This window comes from Pieris brassicae, chromosome 10 (assembly GCF_905147105.1).
Source record: "Pieris brassicae chromosome 10, ilPieBrab1.1, whole genome shotgun sequence".
NCBI classification, from domain to species: domain Eukaryota; kingdom Metazoa; phylum Arthropoda; class Insecta; order Lepidoptera; family Pieridae; genus Pieris; species Pieris brassicae.
This window is the reverse complement of record NC_059674.1, coordinates 14846516-14869906: the sequence shown is the minus strand read 5'-3', so window position 1 is coordinate 14869906 and position 23391 is coordinate 14846516. Positions and strand designations below refer to the sequence as shown.

At 31.6% G+C, this 23391-nt stretch overlaps 2 protein-coding genes across 2 annotated transcripts; both read left to right on the top strand.

The window, feature by feature from the left end:
- The first annotated feature begins 404 nt into the window (after window positions 1-404).
- On the top strand, window positions 405-8156 carry LOC123715702. The gene is made up of 9 exons (XM_045670934.1): window positions 405-537; window positions 2011-2146; window positions 2679-2783; window positions 3613-3748; window positions 4172-4251; window positions 4493-4702; window positions 5724-5937; window positions 7105-7190; window positions 7832-8156. The coding sequence occupies exons 1-9, from the start codon at window positions 445-447 to the stop codon at window positions 8032-8034; spliced, it is 1263 nt and encodes a 420-aa protein (XP_045526890.1). The 5' UTR covers window positions 405-444; the 3' UTR covers window positions 8035-8156.
- A 1785-nt stretch (window positions 8157-9941) lies between these two features.
- On the top strand, window positions 9942-23210 carry LOC123715124 (endoplasmic reticulum junction formation protein lunapark-A). Its single transcript, XM_045669965.1, has 9 exons — window positions 9942-10268; window positions 12750-12985; window positions 14268-14400; window positions 15084-15180; window positions 15707-15819; window positions 16196-16325; window positions 18009-18149; window positions 18948-19028; window positions 20116-23210. Exons 1-9 carry the CDS (start codon window positions 10242-10244, stop codon window positions 20184-20186), a joined length of 1029 nt encoding a protein of 342 aa, XP_045525921.1. The 5' UTR covers window positions 9942-10241; the 3' UTR covers window positions 20187-23210.
- The last annotated feature ends 181 nt before the right edge of the window (window positions 23211-23391 follow it).

Sequence of the window (23391 nt, the reverse complement as noted above, 5' to 3'; positions counted from 1 at the left end):
GTTGCTTTATATATTATGAGTTATTAGATTTACAGATATATGTATTGTTTAATGTTTTTAATTGTGTTCTATCGCATTAGTAGTAACTGTTATTATTAATTTATTTATTATGAGGAAATAAACAAATCTTTCAAGTATATTATATCATAATATTAAAAAGGACGTATGCTGTGCATTGCAATGACCCGTGTAAGGGCAATCCACCTTTCCCGCTAATACCAAGTCCACTTTATTTTAGTAACGTTAAATGTTATGATTGAGTAAATAAAGCTTAGAATGAGTTAGAAAGAAAGCTATTCCTAACTACAAAGATAGCATACGTTCTTTATTATTTCCTCAGTGTATAATAATCTCCGCAACAAGTACTAGATAGTCATTTATCATTGATTATCATTGATAACACATTGATATTTGTAATCAGTGACTAACAATTAATGAACCAAGATGGCTGCAAAAATCATTGTGTTATTCTTTTGTTTTGTGACAAATTTCCTTATTGTTCATTCTGACGTATTATGTGAATGGGGATTTTGTACAGTAAGTACTTAAACTGAATATTATAAAATATTATTCATAGGTTTGAAGTACTATATATAATAACCTACACCAAATGACCACATAAGCCAAGTGTATATATAATAACACTCACAAATTTCAATATATTTTAGAAAAAAAAAATATAATTTAAATAATAATAATTATCAGTTATTTAGTCTAGACTACAAAGCTCCCTGGTTAGTAATGACTTAAAAACTGATTTTATTAGCTTGAAAATAAAAACTCGAAAAAATATAAATATACCCAAACTAAACTGCTTCATAGTTTGCAATTACGTACAGTTATAGTACTGAGGAAACTGTTTCTGCATAATAGAGATGCCATTCTTTTCCGACGGCTCACCCAAGGCATCAGTATGAGCCTGGACAAACAAGCCCGAGGCACTGCAAAAGCGAAGCTCTTGAGACTCAAGAGTATCTAAAGACGTTATTATATTAAACGCATAAATAATGAGACGAAAGCTCCAGCTCCATTACTTTTGTCTAGCGGAAATAAATTACATCAAGAAATTAAGGGCATAATTCATATTATGGTGAGTAAACTTCCTGATAAAGAAAGCATTCAAGATCAAAGAGGAAGACATTTATCTACGGTACGTGACTATATAAGCAGCTGCAAACCACTGGATATGACACGGGTATGATACATATAACATATGGAGGAATATATAGTTAAGTTTGTTATGAAAGAGCTGGAAACCCTGACACAGGTATTTTTTACTTAAAAGGGTTCCCAAATCTTACACATTGTAATGCAATTGTACTTAAAATGAATAAACACATTTTATTTTTATAACGAAATGTTAATGAATAACGAAGCTGGCCTCGTTTCATTGTGATTGGCCATAAAGGACGATCGTGGATCGTGTAAACTGTAACTGAACGTGTCAGCCGAGTTAGCCTGATGATGCTGTTGACGACAATCTGATAATGCGGCATGGCCTATTTAAGACGCTTATGTCTGACTTCTGTTAAAAAAGTATCGGATTTCGACATCGTTCGCTTTGTAAGACGTCTGGTAAGAAGTACTTTGGGTTGCCTGGAGGATTCGCTTGTTATAAGGCCGCCTTTTGCCTAATAACTTATGTAACCTACACACCTTTTGTTTGTATAATTTTGTATATTATGGTAACAATGTATAAATAAATACTTCGAAGTATTAAAAAACATAGATTAACTAAAATATATTGTCGCTATCTTAGCTTGTCTTATGAATTCTAAAGTATATGTAGGTATACTTTCTAAATGTGTACTCCAATTGTTGTTTTTAATACTTGTTATGTGATTGATATAATTTTACTTAAATATATTTGCTGTCAAGACATTTACCTATTAAGGAAATGTCAGCTGTTTGAACAGCTTTCTGTCGATAACACATTGGTTTTAAGGTGTAAATAACGTCACTATTTTTCACTGGATCATCAAGTATTTGACAAATCATTGTTTTAAACAGGAACATCTTAAAAAAGAGACGAATAAATGTAGAGTGACTCCACCGGATTGCGGTTATAACAATGCAACACATTCCGGGCTAACACTGCCATCTCCTACAGTTTGTAACTGCTGTGAATTTTGTCTTCCTCTCTACGGTAACGATGTTTTTACGATATTTCTTAACACACACAAAAACGCATAAAATACAGAACTTCATATGCATATTATTAGTAGAGAAGAGACATTAATTGTGAGATATTTGTGCACTGTTTTTAGTAAAAATACGGGTATTGAAATAATAATAATTATGATTTTTGTAAGAATAATAGTAATGATGACTGATTTTTATAAAAATAATTATTGACCATCCCAAACACTTTATCCAATGTTTTTGGAATTATTTTATTATTCTAGCAACCTTCATTTTGTAAAAGCGATATTAATACTGTATTAATCTTTATATACAAAACGTTTCTCGATTCAGCTAGTTTCTATATAAAATACAATCTTCAGATTGGTAACCTAAAGTTGGGACACTGGCTTATGGGTATATGGGATACTCATTAAGCGAATCTATTTCTATAATAATAGAAACTTTTATTGCAATAATTATATCAACAATTAATATAGGAAAACATAAGTAGATAACTCTTTAGTTTAATTAATATTTAATTTATTAATTTCCAGCTCGTGGTAATGAGTGCAGCTTGGGCGGTCCTGGTGATGGTATGACCATCGGTAGATGTGGACATGGACTTACTTGTGATGAAGTAACGAGGACGTGTGTTAGAAGTAAGAGCTTATAAATGAGAAATATTTGTCTATAAATAATAACTAGATACGTGACAATTAATGAACGTTTATTGTTCTCCCATTATTCTTTTTGTATTCTAGCTTCTCTTTTCTTACCTTAACATTGTATTATTATGTATGTTTAACGACGCATTTCAGACGCGTGTGTTGAGCGTGAAATTCTCGACTATGTCCGCATTTAACACTCACTCAGACGTGAGGAAATCTGCCGGATTTCCAAGGCATGTCGATTTGGGCTTACCCAAAAAGTCGACGGTGTGTATAGCCATAGAAGGCTGATCACCTAGTTGCCTATTATAAAAACAAATGATTGAGATTAGACTCAAGTCAGACCCAGGCCTAAAAGGTTGTAGCGCCACTGTTTTTTTATGTGATAAGCGTGACATGTCAACATACTCTTTTGATACAGATTTGTCATTTAAAATGTGTATGTTCTAAGGGCTCAGCGTTAAATGCCGTTCAGCGATTAAGGCCTCAGAAGGAGCCGATTAGAAAAAGACGAGTTAACGTGTACAATGACTTAATTTTTAGTATTGTCTTTTGTTAACATTGTTTTTACACATTTCGATATCAACTCCGGGGAAATAAATACAGATAATACAACTTTCTCTACAGCTGTGATACTTTTTGACATTCAACACCTTTTGCCTTCAGTACACGTCACGCACGCTGTAAATCACGCGAAATGTCGGAAAAATTTAAAATTATGTAAAACAATTATAAGTTTAAAATAATATATAGCTTCAATCGGGTAAAAAAGTGTTTTCTTTAAAAGACTTAATTTTTCCTCATCCTTATTGAATTTCAGTGAAAACAAAATGCCACGAAGCTCAAGATGACTATGATGCACGGTTCGCACGGGGTGAGGTTGGAGCCTTCGAGCGAAGGCCCTTTTGCGATGGGAAGGGCAAATATGCAGCGTTTGATTGTGTACCTACACAAACGTTAGTATTCAAAATTAATTTGAGCTAATTGAAATGGAAAAAGAATTTTTTGGGGTCTTTATGCCGGACCACTACTATGTGCAACCAGCTGCCCTCTGAAGTATTTCCGAACCTATTTGACTACGGGACTTTCAAGGAAAGAGTGTAGCCATTCTTAAAAGGCTGGCATTGAGAGGGTTCATAGGCAGCTATATCACACAGCATATGAGCCTTTTGTCCCCTCTTCTATTTTAAAAAAAAACACAATAAATAATTCAATTCGATATAATAAAAAAATAAATAACCTATGGACTAATGTTTTTCTAATGAAACTGTTATAATACTAATAGTCATTAATATTATCGTTGCCTAACTGTATTTGGTATATAGTTGTCTTGTTTTTTTATACATTATTAATCAGCTCTTACAATAACTATTTTTCAGATGTTTCTGTCAATCTGAAGAAGGTGAGCGTTTGTTTGGCGAAGTCCTATACACTGGATCCATGCAAAATATGCCATGTCGTGAGTGTTCGCTTTATTTATTTACTGAAATATTTCCGTACCAATTCAACGTAACTTAGGGCCACGAAAAGAGCGTACTAATTCTTAAAGGGCCGCACATGCGCTCTGGCATTGACAAATCACTTAACATCAGATGAGCCTAATAACCGTTTGCACTATGTTCTGTGAAAACTTAATATTGACTTTTGATATCGTATGTTTAGTGATTCATACGATCACTAATATTTTCGATAATTTTCAGGCTGTTCCAGATTCAATGACGAAATCAAGAAAACAATAGACAAAAGCACACCATACCCAGTGGCTGGACCCAGGTGCACCTCGGATGGAAATTTCAATCCTATACAATGTTTAAATAACACTTGTCATTGTGTGAACAGAATAATAGGAGAGAGAATTGGTTCGGAGGAAATTAATTTAGACAATGAACCTATTACAAGACTTAGTTGTTGTAAGCATATAATTTTAATTATATAAAATCAACCACGAATACTATAAGCATTTGTTATGGTCGGAGCACTTAGCAACCAACCTAATAATGAGATAGTGAGTGAGTCTGAAAGCAGTCTTACTGTTTTGGAAGTAGGCGATTAAGAGATCTCCCGTAAAATCCTTACTAGCCCCTATAATGTTGCAGGAATTGAGAAGCTCTTTAATTTTAGTGATAATTCACATTTGAGGGATTGTTCTTTAATAAATATTCCCTAATGAACTTTCTCCCAAAGCTAGTGGCTGACTGGAGTAGGCTTCCGGAAAGTGTAATCTTTGAACGCTTTTCCGTTCTCGCAAATACGCGCGCATCAGTAGTAAATCGAACTTTCATAATTTTCAATTAATTTTTTCCGCTTTAATACACACACTTTTATGTATTTATTTACAGTCCATGCATGGCTAAATTCCAACTAAAATAACATAAAACTAAAATAAAATACAATTAAGATATTTCGAAAATTGGCAGTAAAACTCCTGCTATCCAAGTACATTTTTAAATCTTGGAAAAGATAAAAAAAAGAGAAAATATACTCTATATTACCATACGCTTCACAAATAGGTCGCACTTAGATGTACTTTACCCTTCATGGGAAGCCTCACACGTCAGCATTTGTTTCATGTTTTTTTATTGGTCATGATATTTTCTTTCACTGTTTGTTCAATGGGTACATATAAATGTTGAGTGTTGAGTTTTCTCCATGGCAGGGTTTCCCTTTTTGAATTCTTATGTATGTATTATTATCTATCCATAACATACATAATTTTAAATATTAAAAAGAAATTTTCACTTAAGAAACTTAAATGCCTTCAATTAAGTAAGGCCAAATTCCAAATTCCAAGTACTTTTATTAAATTTTTGAACGCCCACGTGCACACTGCTCTATCGTAACTAAAATCTAACAATCGTAAATGTTACGGCTTACTGAATATTTTTTATTATATTTTCTCAATACCTAACCATGAATCAAAAATTGCCACAGATGAGAAACAGTTAGACCTGTTTCCTGATCTATCGGAAGGTGACCCGCCTTATTCAACAATGTCGCCGTGTTACAAGAGCATTGAGGAGAAAAAAACAATTATCGAAGATGGTTCTAAAAATGGATTTATAATGGACTATTTCAATACATTTGACGATTTGGAGTGCTTACCAGATGGCACTAGTGGAAGAATTGGGATATTCGAAGATGGCAGGTAAACGACTCCATAAACATGCATAATTATTTTAATTTTCCAAGGTTTAAAATGTGGCGTGTTATTAAATAATAATATTATATTTATGATAATCCAGTGGTGCTACAACCCAATATGGGTCTTGTCTGTTTGTATCCGTTGATCATTTTTAATTGATCGAAATCCGAATCGATGATTCACCTTTATGAATGTCACATGCCAGTTTTCTTACGATGTTTTTCGTAACAAGCAAACAGATAGAGAGTCATGCACGACCGTGGATGGAACCTATTAACCTAAAGAGTCGCACGCTGAAGCGCTTATATTAAAACGAAATATTTGTGGTTTTGTTGGTTAATCAATTGTCAATACGACTCCTAGTCTAAGCTTACCGCTAAGTATGATATGTCAAAAACGTAATGCATTGCATACGAGAAGTTTCGACTAACAAACCCATTGTGTAGGTTATGCACAGATTATACATATTGCATTAAATATTGCTGCAATGATTTATTTTACTACCGCCGATGGCGCGATTACCTGCCGATAAAGATGTGTTATCTGTGCTTGCCCTGGTGTCCTGTCCGGTGGTTGAAGCCGCGCGTATCAGTTCGCGCGGGTACGGAAGTCCCGTATCAAGAGGCCAGGAGTGTCACATATAGGAAGGAAAATATTGTTTATTCATTCATAGCCGCGCGGATCCGGCTATAAAAACGGTATAGAAGAAATAATCAAGTTATAATAAAATGTGTACCAATGTGTAGTCTCGATAATAAGTATGGACTGCGTGCACAAACATAATGCTTATATTATGATAAATAATACAAAACGATTGCAAAACATAAGATCTTAATATATCCGAGAATATTTCAGTCTAGCTATTCTGTTTAGTGGAGTGTAAAGCGATTAGTGGAGATGAAAAGTGTATCCGCTTGCTTGTAATGTCTCAAACCTCTGGGAACAGAAATACTCAATTTAACGTTACACTAATATGTAAGAAATATTATATTTTTTTATATATATAATATATATATAAATATATTATTTCTACATATATTATATATAAAAAAAATATATTTTTTAATATATATTTTTTTATAAGAAAGTTTCTAGGCGATTTTATATGTAGTAGTAACTTATTACCGTGAATATATTTAGCATTGATAACTAATTTCTGTGCTATTTCAGTAAAGTATGTATCAACGATCGAAGCGAGCGTATTGGTGATTACATTGCTTATCCTAACACATCTGAATATAATAATATGGATTGTAGTAAGTACATTTAAAAATCTACTCAACTCTACTCTAAAGGCGGATTAAAACCGCTTTAACATAATAAAAGTGACCATAATCAAATACGCAATCTGTGCATTAAAATCACACTAAATTAGAACATGAATTGCCGTTCGTATTCAAAATCTATGTTATTGTAAATTGTGACAGTACTAAAACCATCGTTAAATAGCTAATAAAAAATACATATCAGTAATCCGTTTCCATACAATTATAACTTTAAGTGCAAGCATTTACATATAAATTTAAGGCTTTTTAAGCAGAATCCCGAAATTGTTAGATCGGAAAGACTCCTAATAGTACTGCAGAATCTTATTAATAGTTTGGAGTTAAGGAATAAATGTTTAACCAATACTAACATAGCAACTACGACCGAATTGCTCCTAACTAAATATACATTTAGATATTATCTCAAATAGAGTAGTCATTATTATTAAAAAAGTTTATTTTAGATGAGAGAAATTTTCTTTGCAATAAATATTTTTATCCTATTTTAGGGTTGAATCAACCATACTGTACTTATTTATAATTGTGTGATATTAAAATACAAATATTTTATTTTTTATTATTGTGTTATATTTATTTAATGAGATAATTAATTTAAAAAAAATATTTTACAGAATGTGCATTATCCCTATCACTCATGAGTTCTTCCGGATCTCGCCCAATTTGCTGCCGAAACGGTAATTTCAGACAAATCCAATGTTATCGGGGACGTTGTCGATGTGTGGATTCCAACGGGCGGCAAATTGGCAAAGATGAACAGAATGTTCGTAATTTGAAATGTTTCTCGGAACTTGGAACTAACTGGCAACATTGTTAGAAATATAAATTCGACTGAAGGATGGCCATGGCTTATAAAATACTTAAAAATATTTAAGTACCACATAAATATTAAAAGCATAATAAACAGATATAGATTATATAAATGTTATTTAGTTAAAACGTGATATAAAAACAAATTATTTTTACATTGTCTTGTTTTTTTTTTGCAACTAATGTGAATGAAGGAAGGTTTTTTCGACCTAAAGGGATAATCCTCGACCTGTCTCATTGACTAGCAATGCCTCGGATTATAAGTGTCACTATAACTATTACAGAATCTGTACGAGGGTATGAGTAGGTCGGTATCTAGTCTGTGTCTGATTATTTAGTTATTTGATGAAATGTAGACAAATAGGCGATAATTTAACAACCGAAATCTCAATCCCAATGTGAACTCAAAGGTCGCGATGGTGTTAGTTACACTGTATATCTCCACTACTTTACAAAATAAGCCAAACCTAAAACGATTTGTATACTAAAATATTTTTATTGTCTTTTGTTAACATAGCTTTTACACATTGAAAGAAAACACTTTATTTACCGGATTGAAGCTATGTATCATTATAAACTTATAATTATTTTACATAATTTTAAATTTTCCGATGTTTTGCGTGCTTTACATAGCTTTAAAAAGTTTTCTTTCACTATAATATTTTTACTTTATTGTAAAAATATTTTTAATATTTTAAAACACAGCTACAGTAATATATAGCGCATAATTTTTTTACAATGTATTTTTTTTAAGTGTGAGTTTTCGTAGAATACATCTCAGCTTCCAGAGTAACGTATATCCTTAACATCGAAAGAGTTGGGGAATACTATGATTCATACGTAGACCTATTAAAGCAATTGAAGGATTTTTAAGGAGGAATTGTTGCATGCGGAGCTACGGTTACAGCGTACGGTTCAGGATTATCTATCGGCGGTGTGTGAAGATTAGGTACCTACTGCTCGGTATATGTGTACTACAAGTTCAAGGAGATGAGATTGGAAGACTTCCTTAGAAAATTTGCATGTGACTCAGTGAATAATGATATAGTGCTACTAAATATCTATAGAAAAACTAAAAACAAATAAAAAATAAATAAAAGAATAATACCTGAAATAAAAATGTTATATTTAACTATGTAAGCCTTAAGTCTAATTATATTATAGATAATGGTGCGTTACTATCGAGGTAGTAATTAGTTTAACAGGTCGGTCTTTGGCTCTGGCAGTTATTTTGTTTGTTGTAGGTTAGGTTGGGTGGTAAGGAATTGTATAGTTTTTATTTTTCATTTAAAGCCATTGGTTAGGTTAGGTTAGTTAATGTAGGAAAGTAGATAACTGGAAAGCGTGGGATATTTTGTTCATGGTGGTGAAAATATAATTTAATTTTTCTAGTTAAAACGCCGAGGATAAGCTGTTAGTTTTAATTCTTGTATTATATGTAATCTTTATATTATATTTGTGTATAGTGGCATCGGTAAGTTATTGTAAATTCTGTAAATATTGTATGAAAGAGCCTCCTCGATCTAGGTCGGGGGGATGGTGGTGATGTTGGTCTGAAACTTCCTGTGGGATCAAATATTAATTCACAAGATGGTTACGGATTGTTCTTTATCATCTCAGACAGGTGAAGGAAGTCGCTAACGAATATGGAACGAACGCAATTGCATTAATATTTTTTAATATTTATTGTGAATGTACCTACGCATATTTTATTTATTATTATTAACTTTATTTTTTTATATTGTGATAGGTTGAAGGAATTTTTTAAAATTGACGAATATATTATCTGTTTCATATCTTCATTCGCCTTGCACCTATGGAGTTACAATTTAATGACAATACGCTACGCTAACTGATCAGTGACGGCATGTTAGATCGTAAAATTGTCAAGTGTCAGCTATCAAAAGTAAAATAATTTTATTAGTTATCGCGTCGTATTTGTTTCTACTCTCGGCCACTTTCGGCACTTTCTTAAATACAATTTATTTAGTAAATTTTCAAAATATAGGGAATTGTGTTTTTTTGTAAACAAGCGATTTAATGTGCTAATATTTTTACAATGCCTTTAATTTATTCGGTACTAACACTTTATAGGTTATAGAATAATTTGCATACCTACAAGAAGATATAGATTATTGTAAAAAATCTATAAATTTTGTCAAAACAGTGTTTATAAGTTGTCTGCTGTGTGAAAGTCTTGTATAAGAATTAACGATGGGTCTCATTATCTCAAGATTTCGCGTAAGTATTACATATAACACCGTATGGTTTGTAACGTAGCCAAAAACTATTTCTAAATTGCATTACATTTGGCGCGAATTCAAACGTATAGCTTGACCTATTAGATATTACGATAATCCAAAACTGTTATCTGGTACAGAAATAAATTATGCCTATCTTCTAATATCCTATTATTTACTTTAGAATGTTGTTGTATTACCCAATATGTGGAGTTTGGCATTGCAAGATTTAACTTTTTTTGAATATAATTTGTATAGTTTCAGTAATAGTTACTATTACATATCTCTAAAGAATTGAGAAATTAACTAAATTTAGTAGTAGTATTTAGTTTCTTTGAGATATGATTACCAGCAAATACTGCCTTTAGTACAAAATTAAGGTCTCTCTCTCAAAATCATTCAAATATTGTTAAACAACTCTTCTTTAAGTATTTATTTTATGAGTACAGGTTTGAATTAATGTCAATTCAAAACTTGCATTACTGCTCCAGTGGCTTATAATATAATAATCAGAATAGGAAGCAACTAGAGATATATACATATATTTTATTTCCCTGTAGAAGATGATTATTAATAGTTATCTGAAACTACCAAAGCCAATTGTCAATTTACGAGCTTTGGTGATGATTTGACTTGATCTTGACTTGATATATTGTTTGAAATAATGCTAATTTAATGGAAAAAGGGTAAATTGATATACTTAATGTATTAATGAAAATGGTTGTAATGGATTCAGGACTTAAAAGTTTAGTCTGCTAAAGTGTAGTTATCAAATACCTCTGTTATGAAGTCATCATAAATATATAGTATTATTCACTCAATGTTTATCAATTTAACATGGTCATTGTGTACAATTCAATTGCAAAGGAATCCATGAAAGTATTATTATGATAATATATTCTGAAAAACACATTATCATATATCATACATTCTCTATATGACCTTACTTTACATATTACTAAAATTGAAATAAAAAACTGATTAAGTTTTGTTTTAATAGGTAAATATTAATATCTGTATGTAAAAACAAAATAATATTTTTTTTATAATATTGATGTTTAAAATTGTATTTATAACATTAAGGTTAATGTTATAAAACATATCTATTTATAAAATAAATAAATTTTGTTTAAAATTTATTATTATACATCATCATGTTTGTATATCAAGATAAAAGATCTTCTAATCATAAGAAATATATTTCCAATTGCATTGTTTAAGGAAATTACACATGTCTCAATGTGTTAACGAAATCTAAAATAAAGAGACTAAACAGTAGTTGAAAGACACTGAGAAGTTAAATTTAAATTATCATGACAAATGAAGAAATATTTAATATAACATTTCACTTACCTGTTACATAAAATATAGGGTTATTTAGTATTTGTAGTCCCTATCCAATTTTATTTAATTAAAAGGAAATAAGCTTAGACATTAAAATGTAACTCAAGCCCTTACATAAATCAAAATTTTCGGTTGTACATTTTTTACATTTCATGTAAAGCAAAAAACCGGGGCCTTCGGTTAAAATGCATTAAATATTTCTGACGGTGACCTAATTTATTACACTATATTATAAGCATAGTAAAAATGTCAGTAAAGAGAAATTGAAGACAGCATGTTCTCTTTACTGACATATTCTAAACGAAATATACACAGCATATGTCTAGGATCAGTTCATTGACGTTAGCCGCAACAAAAGCCTTCGAAAGGCGACCTCAAGAGTAACTTGAAACTTACATTATTTGAAATTATATCTCGACTTCACGCTTCGTTCGCTTTAAACTTTCATTTGTTTCTGACCCACATTTTGGTCTTAGACTGAAACAATTTAAGTATTATTGTGAAATAATTTCATTCAAATTAAACACGAATGGATTAAAATAAAGATATTATAGTACTTAAAGGTTAATGGGGAAGGTCACGACTTAACGCTTTTTCAGAAATCTATTGTATTTGATATAATGATAAATTTAATTCCATACTATTTAGTTATTATTATTTTGATAAAGGTAAAGGTAAATGCCTCCTGAACTTTCCATTTCGATCTGCTTTTTCCATTCGTTCTTCCGTTGTAAGTTATCGGTCTGTGACCTTAGTTTTTGCCGCTATGTAATTTTGTGAATTGGATTTGCCATATGGGAGTCACGGGTAGCGCTAATTTTGATTCTGAATCTGAGCTTAAAGATAAAGGTTTACAACAATAATGATGGTGGTTAAGATTAATTAAGTATCATAATAAAATTTAATTAATTTTCATTGTACTGTTACGTAAGTCCGCCGATTAATTATTTGTATTATATTAAAATGTTCATGAGTTATTTTCTTGTCCTTTTGAAAATTTCATACTTAGGTATATCCCTACTACTATACTTAGGTTTTTTGTATTTAAAATTATAAATCTCAAAATAAATGATATAATAGATTTAGGAATGACTTAGTTTCAGCATATACATATATATATTTAATTATCACTTTCCAGCGCAAGAAAACGACTAAAGACATACTAGAAGAGCTAGAAACGAAAATCAAAAGAATAGAAAAAGATGGCGAATACAAAGAGCAAACACATAAACGAGTTATTGGGATGATAATGGTTAATTCAGTTGGACTGTATGTGCTGTTTGCGTTGCTCTACTACTTCATATATGTAGGCAAGAGTCAGTACTGGGTACATTCGCTGATGTATGCCTCTCCGTTACTATTGCTTCCAGTTTTGTAAGTGATTTTGAGTTTTTCACAAAAAAAGTAATATTAGAGTAGTCTCAATACCTTTAAAAAGTAATAATCTCAAAGTTATCTGGGTAGAAAAACTTTAGAATATAAAACAGAGACATAACGGTAGCTCGTTTCGTTTGACTATGATTGGTCAATAGACGTCTCTACTGCTATAAGTGACTAGTGTTTCATTCAAACGAAAGTTATTACATGAAATTTTGATCGTGTAGTATTCGGTTTAAAGTCTTCTTTATATATATTCTTAACAATGTTATTTATACAATGAAATTAGTTCAACAATATTGTTATTTTTTTGTCTGTTATCTGTATCTAAAGTATTGTCAACCGTAGAACTCGATTGCTCCATGAATTTTTGAACTCCTCCATACACCTAGTAAGTCACTGTACGTAAAAATGTTGGTGAAAGTGAATATCCTTGAAGTCTATTTTTGACCGCTTAAGTCTTAGACTATAAACAAGTAGTGATGTCATTTGTTTACCATCGAATATATGGCTATGAATCAGATTGATTTAACAATTGTACACTTGTTGTGTCTAATGAAAAACGGGAAAATGTATAAGAAAATATTTTTCTCTTTCCGTAAAATCAGAAGTTGAAATGCATTTAATTACACGTCATGTAATATATCATATGTTTCGGTTCCCTTAAATATTTGCATAAAATATTTATGTTCAGCTTCTTAACTCTCATGAGACTTTTTTTATTTACGCTATTCAATAATTGGTTAAGATAATTTTCTAGAAACATTCTATAAAATTCTCTTAACCAATGAAAAGTGGCCCGAAAGAAAAAATTGATATAGATAAATTATATTCCTTTATTTAGCCTTCGGGTTTCGTCAGCGCCATTGGATTATGTACTTTTTCAATACGAAGCTTTTTAGTTGGCGAATTGTATTTAATTAAAATTAATTTGTTGGTCAATAACAAAATTGTTTAGCGATGCGATATTTGCTATTAATAGTACCTTGTAACATTATCCTGCGATTTATGAAACCGTATACCTGGAAGCCAGTCATGTGTTTATGTAAATCTGTCTTCGTCTGTTTTGATCTGCCCCATTCTAAATGGATTGAACAGACTTGGAGTTCCTCTATTGTTAATTATCCCTTCTAGAACTAGATATTTTAGTTTTGTTGGCTAAGGATATAATATGATAAAATGTTATTTAAGCCAGTTAATAGCGGCTCAGTGTGTTTAGAAAAAATACTTGTAATATTAAGAATGTATAGAACTAAATTGTACTTATTCCTAACTTCAGGGTGATATTCCTTCGCGCAGCAATATCATCGTACTACAACTGGAGTTTGAATAAGAATAGAGTGAAGTTGTCCAAGATGAGAGAGGAAAAAAAGAAAATTTTGGAGGAAGTCATGGATACAGAGACTTATAAGGTATTGAAAACAATTTTAATAGTAAAGTTATAAAAACTGCTTTTTATGGAACAAATTCTAGAGTTAACAGCAATATTATAGAGGCTTATTTATTTACAACTGTGTGTGCATGTGCATTTGTGTGCAACTTTTTTAGTACAAAATATGCATTCCCCAATCAATGATGGTGACAAGAGTAGTTTTTATATTAATAGAACGCATTTTAACACTGGATAGTCTTCAATCCATCTCACTATATAATACTAGTGTAAATATTGTCAATAAACATAGTACATTTGAACTATATAGAGCATTTTTTATTCCATATTATTTTTTCAGACAGACAAATTCTCTTTAAGTATGTTACGAATACCTTATATTTTCCTTGTTGACACAAAACTCTTTATAATATCTTTACCGCGTTAGTTCTAATGTCTATTGCTTTGTTGTAAAACCATTGAAGTTAAATTATTTAAAATACCTGGAGATATGCCTGTATTTACGATTAATATATAATATTAAACAAAAAAATATCAACAAATGCAGTATACTCTGTATTGCCTTTCTTTCTATAAGCCTCCCCAAGCGTTCTCCAAAAAGATCTTGCTCATGCTAGCTAAGTTAGGAAAATATGAATACAAAATCCTAGAAATACTTTCTACCACCGCAAATATTAATTAAATTATTTGTTACATATATTTCAGGTTGCGAAAGAGATCCTAGATAAGTATGGTACACCTGATGAACAGTCAAAAGCCTTGAAGCCATTCCCACCGGCCATAACTGCACCAAGTCTTCCTTGTATGTAAAGCAAAAATATATTTTAATGTGGCAAACTTGTATTAATTGTCATCTCATTTATACGTTATTTCTTAAGAAAATATATTCCTAACATAGATAGTTTATATTTTGATGTAAGGGCTATTTGTATTATTATTGTTATTAAATGATTTTATCTATATGAAATTGTTGATAATTGTTGTTGACCTAGTAGCTTCAGCGCGCGACTCTCACTTCCTGAGCCAGGTCCTATCACGAAAACATCGTGAGGAAACCAGAATGCATTAAACCCAAAAAGTCAGGCATCGAAGGCTGATCACCTACTTGCCTGTTAGATAAATGTTAACGAAACAGAAACACAAAACGGGAAACAATCGGTTTTTAAAGTCCTGTCTATATATATGTTAGGTAGGGCAGATGCATTACTATTTATGCTTTTAATTTCGCCAGGAATCGACCACAAGACCTCCAGCTGTGCCCTACTAAAGAGATCTCATGGTCATGGATAAATGACATGGGAATATTGAAATTCTATTTATAATTTCAGCGACCCCAATACAACAGAAGCAAAGGCAGTTAGCGATGCTGACGTCGACGCCAAGGAACATGCACATGGTACCAGCCACGCCTGGTGCCATTCTTAACGGACCTCGTCTAAGGGTAACTTTCTCTCTCTCTCTTTTTCTCTCTCTCTCTCTCTCTTTCTCTCTATCTTTTTCTCTCTTTCTCTCTCTCTCTCTTTTTCTCTATCTTTTTCTCTCTCTCTTCAGTCGGTAGCCATAAGCCTTATGTGTAAAGTGCTCTTAAAATAGATGACTCAGTTTCCCAAAGTTGTTATTTTATTAATTTAGTTATATAGATAGTGAATGATACTTTTAGGCTAAAGCACAGAAATATGATAGTATTATATATAAAATATTAATTTGTGTCATCTATATTTAGCGCTCGCAAACTTAACATATATACAATCAATTATAGTAAAAACCCAATGGCTTTGTGAAAAAAGGTTGTTCAGCAAATGTTTTTATATTAACAGTCGGATCAGCTGCCACGCCCATTACCGGACTGTAATAGGTCGGCGTTGGACAAAGTTGTGGACTATTTGCTTAAAGACGGACCGAACTTTAGGATGGCACTCGTTTGCTCTGAGTGTTTATCTCATAATGGTGAGTATACGTTTCTTTTTAATTCCTTAATTCAACCAAATACTAAGTCCGCCTAATCAAAATCAAAATGAAAGACAAATCTGCCTTAATTTTTTGTGCCATATGTGACCTTTAACCAGAGACAATAAGTATTTATTTATTTATTTAGTAACAAATTTATTTTCGGGTTACACATAGCACTAGTTACTAAGGCATGGGCTTCGACAGAGTTTAGCCAAGTGAAATTTTGTTTCTTAAACTCTAAGGATTGCGTTGATTTAAAAAAAAAAATCTTGTTTTCGTGATATCTTTACGTCAATTATATCAAGATTGTCATAATCATATTTACGCAAGCGCTACCCAATAATATTAAGAATTTCTATTAGGTCACATGATCACTATTTAGAATAAATTTTTGAATATATATCTGTGGTCATAGATCAGACAATGATAAGTACATTTTTGCTCAGTATGACTTAACATATTCTGACCTATGGCCACAGATGTTAATTGTAATTAAATTATAAAATTGTCACAGTTGTGGTGCGAAAATTATTTATAATATTTAATACATTAACGTATACAAACGCGATTGTTTACATGATTCGAGTGTTTTATTAGTGTCGTCAGGAATTCAGAGTTTACTGTTTAGCCCTGTGATCAGGAAAGTTAAGTCTCAACTTAGGGACTGACTTTTGATTATTATAATTAGCTTTTTATTTACTCTAGATTATATAGAGAGAGATATTTATGAGTTAGTATATAAAAATTATTTAATATAAAGATTAGCAGACTTTGCTTGATACCAATTACCTTACAAATTTAAACAAACCTTGTGTCATAGAAACGTATCATAGAACACAGAGGTTAATTTTCGTTAGATTTTCGAAATTGTATAAAAACTGCTGATACAGCTTCGATGTCTCGTTCTTTTAAATTAATAAGTCTATCCTGGTACGAGTTACAATTTTCATTGTTTTTCGTGTACTGCAAATAAAAAAAATTGCACCATAACATAGATTAGTAATGATTTATTTATTTATTAACACTTCGTTACATTACAATATAAAAAGAATTGAACATAATTAAATCAAAAGGAGGGTAACTGGCGGCCTTATCGCTTACGAGCGATCTCTTCCAGGCAACCATTGTGAGTAAAGAAAAAAAAATGTATAAAATTACATAAGATAGGCAAGAAGTACAAAAATACATGTTATACACAGTTATTAAGACAAAAGTAAATAGGAACAAAAAAACAAACTAAAGTTAAAAGATGATACATTAAAAATAAAAAGACAAATAAATCACGATAATTTAAGATAAGTCTCACGTCGGTTAGTAGTAGAAAGTTAGGGATACGATGTGGACAGGTAATGTTTGTTCAGAAGAAATTTAAAGGAAGATAGGGAAGGAGCTAAGCCAATAGGGACGGGAAGTTAATTCCATGGCCTAACTGTAGAGACCTTAAAGGAATCGCCAAGAAAGGAGGATTTATGAGATGGGATTTCAAGGGTATAGTTTTCGGAAGAGCGTAAGCTATAGTTATGGGCTCCCAAAAATTGGATATGAAGGAGTTATATAAAGAGTTACTGCCTCTTCTACTCACCTTCAACATTATGATTGACTTAAATATAGGAAGTAGACGTTTGTAATCTTCGGTTTTTGAAGTGGGCAAAAAGTTGTTTATTTTTTAATAAATTACAGGTATGGCGATGATCGAGGAGTTTGACTATGTGTCATACAAATGTGCGTACTGTGGTCGGCTCAATCCAGCAAGGAAGCAGCGACCGGCCGCGCCCGCCTTGTGTTCACCGCCCGCCCTTACTTTTAATAATGGTACACTTGGTACGTTTTTTTATATAAATCTTTCGCTGAACTTAATAGGTACTTATATTATAGTATTGTCTTTTGTTAACATACCTTTCTGACGTTTCGCGTGCTTTACAGCGTCCGTGGTCACGGTGACTGAAGACAAAACACAGCTTCAATCCGTTTAAAAAGTGTTTTTTTTACTTATATTATATTTCATGATAGAGATATAAGTAAATATTTTAAAGTAAATAACGACTTGATAATAATTTATTTCCATAACTTAGATAACTAACACAGAATCTCTAAGAATATCTAGTGATAACTGTATTTCGGGAGCCTCTGACTTCCCAGTTCGATACACTGTGTATATAACGGAATAATTAATTCTTTGAAAAATGCCAAAAAATACGTTATGTTTTAAATGTCATTGACAGTAGCAATGTGCACGAAATGCAACCCTTTATCAATACTTGCGCTCGCAAGGTATATGCGTCACAGTGACCATCATTTTTGGAGAACTAAGAAATATCCCTGAAAAAGATAAAATAGCTCTTTTCAGGACCACATATACAGCTTCTCTATGATTACGTCGAAACAAACATTTGATCTTAGAAATTAAAAACTTTTATGTTCAGATAGCGAAAATTATTCTTATTTATACCTCGTTACGATAAGCACTTCTACAATGCATACTACACCTCTCCATAAGACCTGTAAGTGCGAGCGAGACAGACAGATAAATAGATCATATAAGATCTATGTCGACTATAGTCTAGTTCTACAAAAAGTAAATGTTAAATTAATAATTTAGTGTGCTTGTTAATATTTCAGGTGGTGGTGATGACTCATCCCTTGCATCTTCTGGTACTGAGAGTGAAGAGGAAAGAGAAATCGATAAACGCACTGACACTGGTAAGGTTTTACTATTCGACCTAATGAGCAATATTTGTTATCTTCGTAAAAAAAAAACAATTCAGAAAACACAGACTATAAAGTTCTACAACACAGATTAAATAAAAATAGAGACGTTTGTCCGATTTAGAAAACACGCCTAACTGGTGTTATGCGGTTTCATCCGCATTATTTCTTAATATATTCGGTTTTAGCCTGTTGAATTAATTCCTTAAGGCCGCACCATGTGAGAAAAACAACTACCATAATCTAAAACTGAAATGTATTATATTCGTATGAAATATAACAAACTAAATATTTACAGAAGTTAAAATCCTTAGTCTTTTGGTGTTTTCGTACACTTAGTTCATTAATGTTTAAGAAATAATAATAATTATAACCTGTTTCTTGGACAATTTTTTATACATAGTTCCTTAGATCATTCTGGAGTTAAAATTAGGGAGGGTCTCAAAAAAAAAAATTCCTTCTGGAAAATATCTCATTGATGTTTCGCTCATATTGTCCGAACTGTGAAACTCGAGAATTTATATATTGGTGAATTAAAATCGGTTCAGTCATTTAGGGTCTACCATTAAATTATAGATTTTATATCAAACGCGTTTAATTAAGGTTAAAACCGGTATTTAGGACGGGAACTATTCTGGGCTTTAGATATCTGTTTCATGGTATATTTTTTTTTATAAAACGGGGCAAACGGCCATGAGGCTCACCTGATGTTAAGTGATACCGCCGCCCATGGACACTCAATGCCAGAGGGCTCGCGAGTGCGTTGCCGGCCTTTTAAGAATTGGTACGCTCTTTTCTTGAAGGATCCTAAGTCGAATTGGTTCGGAAATACTTCAGTGGGCAGCTGGTTCCACATAGCGGTAGTGCGCTCCAAATTGCCTTGAAAAACGCTCAGTTGTAGAACAATGGACGTCGAGGTGATACGTAGTTTAACAAGAAGGTCATCAGCCTTCTGTGCCTGACTCGCTGTCCACTGTTTGGGTCTCACAAGTGTTTTTCTTTAGCGTACGAGCGAGTTTAGCGTACATAGACTGACAATTCAATGATATTTAACAAAAACTAAAATATCCTATATCAACAGAAGAAACAGATCGTCCACCCTCACCGGTTGAGGGGGAGCCGAAATCTGAAGAAGAGAAGAAACAAGACTGATTGTTCATCGCCAATTCGATAAATCGATTCGATATTTAAGCATTTCGCTTGCGAAACATTTGAAAATATTTTTTATTATCGATGTGTAAATATTTTTTTTTTTTGAAAAATTGAAGATTTTCTAAAAAGGATCTTAAAGAAAATCAATATATGCATAATGATTCGAGAAATTTTAGATTTATACAGATACAAAAATAATCATAATTGTGTCTTATTTTGTTGGTGAAATCTTGAGAGATGTTTTGGCACGTCGGAATTTAAATTCAAAGGCAATATTAAATTAAACTAAAATTTACAAATTGTAAAAATATAAGCTAAATGCTTTAATTGTATCAATTTTTCATAGAACATAGGTTTTTTTGCATAGGGTAACATTATTTTTGAAAAAAAAATCGCATTTCGTTCATACATTGAAGAGTTATTCGTGTCTTTAAACTAATTGTTCTATGAGAAAATGATATGGGGTTTGAATTATTTGTTTGTTATTGGGGTTTATAGTCTAATTGGTCGAATTATTTAATTTATTCATTGTTTTACGGAGTGGTAAACATGTGCCTTTCTATTTAAGAGGTAAAATTTTAGTTCCACGAAGAGAGATATTCAATATAACCGTCTCTTTCACATAGTATACTGTAGTAAGAGACAGCCAATTTATGAGAGCGTTGAGATAAGATTGTTTCATATAACTATCTCTTTAAAATAGTATTCTGTAGTAAGAGACAGCCAATTTATGATAGCATAGAGAAAAGATTGTTTCATATAACTGTCTCTTTCACATAGTATTCTGTAGTAAGAGACAGCCAACTTATGAGAGCGTAGAGAAAAGATTGTTTCAGGTATATGCGAACACTTTTCGCAATAAATGACGTGACGAATCATCTACCATAAATAAAAGTTTTCTCTAGACTCTGTTTCGTCTGTTAATTTTTACACTTTACACTTTAATTTGCATACATAATAATTTTTTCGTGTACATGTGATTTCTAGTGGTGTGTATTTTAATTGTTAAAAAATGAAAATTAATAAACTTATTCTAAATATTTTACCCCTTAAATATGCTTAACAGGTTTTTAAAGACTCGGAGATATAATACACATAGATAATCTTTATTGGTATATCTTTTAAATCGATTTTTTGTCGCCGCATATTACATTGAACATAACATAATTTACAATGATTTTGCATTTAATACATTTTAAAGAAAAGCATTACGAATCATGACAAGAAGAATGATGGTTCTCGGAATCCGTTTATAAAATATTATATCCATACTTCATCTGGGGCTTGAGGCGTGAACCACTACCAAAGGAATATGTTAAAAATGTCACTCAGGCGTGGTCACGTGATCATTTCCATACAAATTCGTTTGGCGTTAGTGCCACCAGACGTAGATCTAAGAAAAGCGAGTTTATTTACAGAAAAACTTATAAAACAATATTGGTATAAAAATATACGCAGCTCAATATCGTTGTGTATTTTAAAATACAGCTGTCTCTTTCGTTTTGTATGTTAAAATAAGGAACGGATAATTCTGTTTTATATCTCCCAGTTTTTAGTTGACCAATACAAGTGTTCTTAATGTAAAGAGCAATCGCGAGCATTTTGTAATCGCATAAAATGTCATTAGATTTAATTATTTATTGTTATGTTTATTTAATTTTAAGGTCTTCTGAATCTTCCTAGTTATAGTTAGAGAATTGTCAAAGGTTGAAAGTGTCATGTTAAATAGTTTTTTTCTAAAAGTGTAACAGCAAATATACGCGAATAACGAGGTCCATGGGCTGACATCTGTGCAATGATTCTAGCCAAATAATTTCCGTAAACTGTTGTTAATTTATTTGAAAAAGATTTTATTATTATTATTGGATATTGCTTGAATTTGATTGGTCGACACGGATTAAAAAGCTTAAAGGTTTACAATCTATGGTAACCATGATGGCGCCTTTAGATTAGTTATATATATCCGATTACAGTCGTACAATCCGTCTTTTCGTTTGACTAATCACAAACAAATGAAACGCGCCGTCACGCCGTCTTTTGTTTTAAATTTTTATTTTGTTTTAAAGTTCATTTTGTTCTAATAATGATTTCAACCTTCCACAATTTCTAGGGCTTACTACTTAATCATCCCAATATTAACGTTTCGATTGCTTGTGAAAATGAGAGAAATATACATATTATTTTGGCGAATCGTTATTACTATGGATGGTCGTGTTTTTCTTCCTTAGAAAAGATCCAACCGTTTTACGCTAGTTTCTTAAATGTACGACGTCATTGTATATATCCCAGTGACCATTTGATATAGAATGAAAAAAAATCTATAATCTGCAACTGAAATCGTCAAATATAACCACGAAAAAAAATATCAAAAAAAAAAATTCAATGCTTCACGGCACAACGATGCTGCTCTAGAACAATCTATGGTAAAATGACATGTCTACGGCCATTTGTAATATAACGATTTTAAGCCAATCAAAAGTTTATTCATTTAAAAATACATCTATACTCAAAATATTGTCTAGTCAATTATAGAATTGCATTTTTATAACAATCGAATTCCCTACATTCCTTAATTTATTCTGACATAAAATACATGTGCTGACGAACAAATGCCATCATTTTTATTTTTAAATTAATGACTTTTTATGTGTAAATTTTCCCGCTTAAAAGTTTAACATCCTTCCGTGTCAAATGATTTCGAAGTTGACTGGCATTGTCTAAATGTAAAGGTTACTTAAATATAGAGTTTATGTTAATGTGGTCTTGAGTACTGTATATACATACAATAAAGTACAGTTCTAAGGATTAGCTTTGATTCCATGTAGAATACGCACCTATACCAGATCGATGAATCTCGACTATATCGTGGCTATAAAATAAGGAAATTTGAATAAAAATATTGGCATATGATTGTTTGCGCACTTTTGTTTTGATTATCAGTTTTAGGACTAACATATTTTGTGTGCAATTTGTTTTGGTACATCGAACATTTGTATTTATTTCATTAAACAATATGATATAAGACTTGGTTTTTTATTACACTAAATAGCGTACGCTATCAAAACTATGAAATAACCTATAAAACATACATGTGAATGTTTTTTGTGTTGTTTATATAAAAAATTGAAGTTTTGGTAAGGAAAAATAATCGTGTATAACTTTTCTTTGATATCTGGAAGTCGCTCAAAAAAATGAGGCATAGGCG

Excerpts from the sequence above, each read along its gene's own strand:
- LOC123715702 (XM_045670934.1), top strand. The coding sequence starts at position 445 with ATGGCTGCAAAAATCATTGTGTTATTCTTTTGTTTTGTGACAAATTTC. Across the intron at positions 538-2,010 it reads GTGAATGGGGATTTTGTACA|GAACATCTTAAAAAAGAGAC; the intron begins GTAAGTACTTAA and ends TGTTTTAAACAG. Across the intron at positions 3,749-4,171 it reads GATTGTGTACCTACACAAAC|ATGTTTCTGTCAATCTGAAG; the intron begins GTTAGTATTCAA and ends ACTATTTTTCAG.
- LOC123715124 (XM_045669965.1), top strand. The coding sequence starts at position 10,242 with ATGGGTCTCATTATCTCAAGATTTCGC. Across the intron at positions 15,181-15,706 it reads AACTGCACCAAGTCTTCCTT|CGACCCCAATACAACAGAAG; the intron begins GTATGTAAAGCA and ends TTATAATTTCAG. Across the intron at positions 18,150-18,947 it reads TTTTAATAATGGTACACTTG|GTGGTGGTGATGACTCATCC; the intron begins GTACGTTTTTTT and ends TTAATATTTCAG.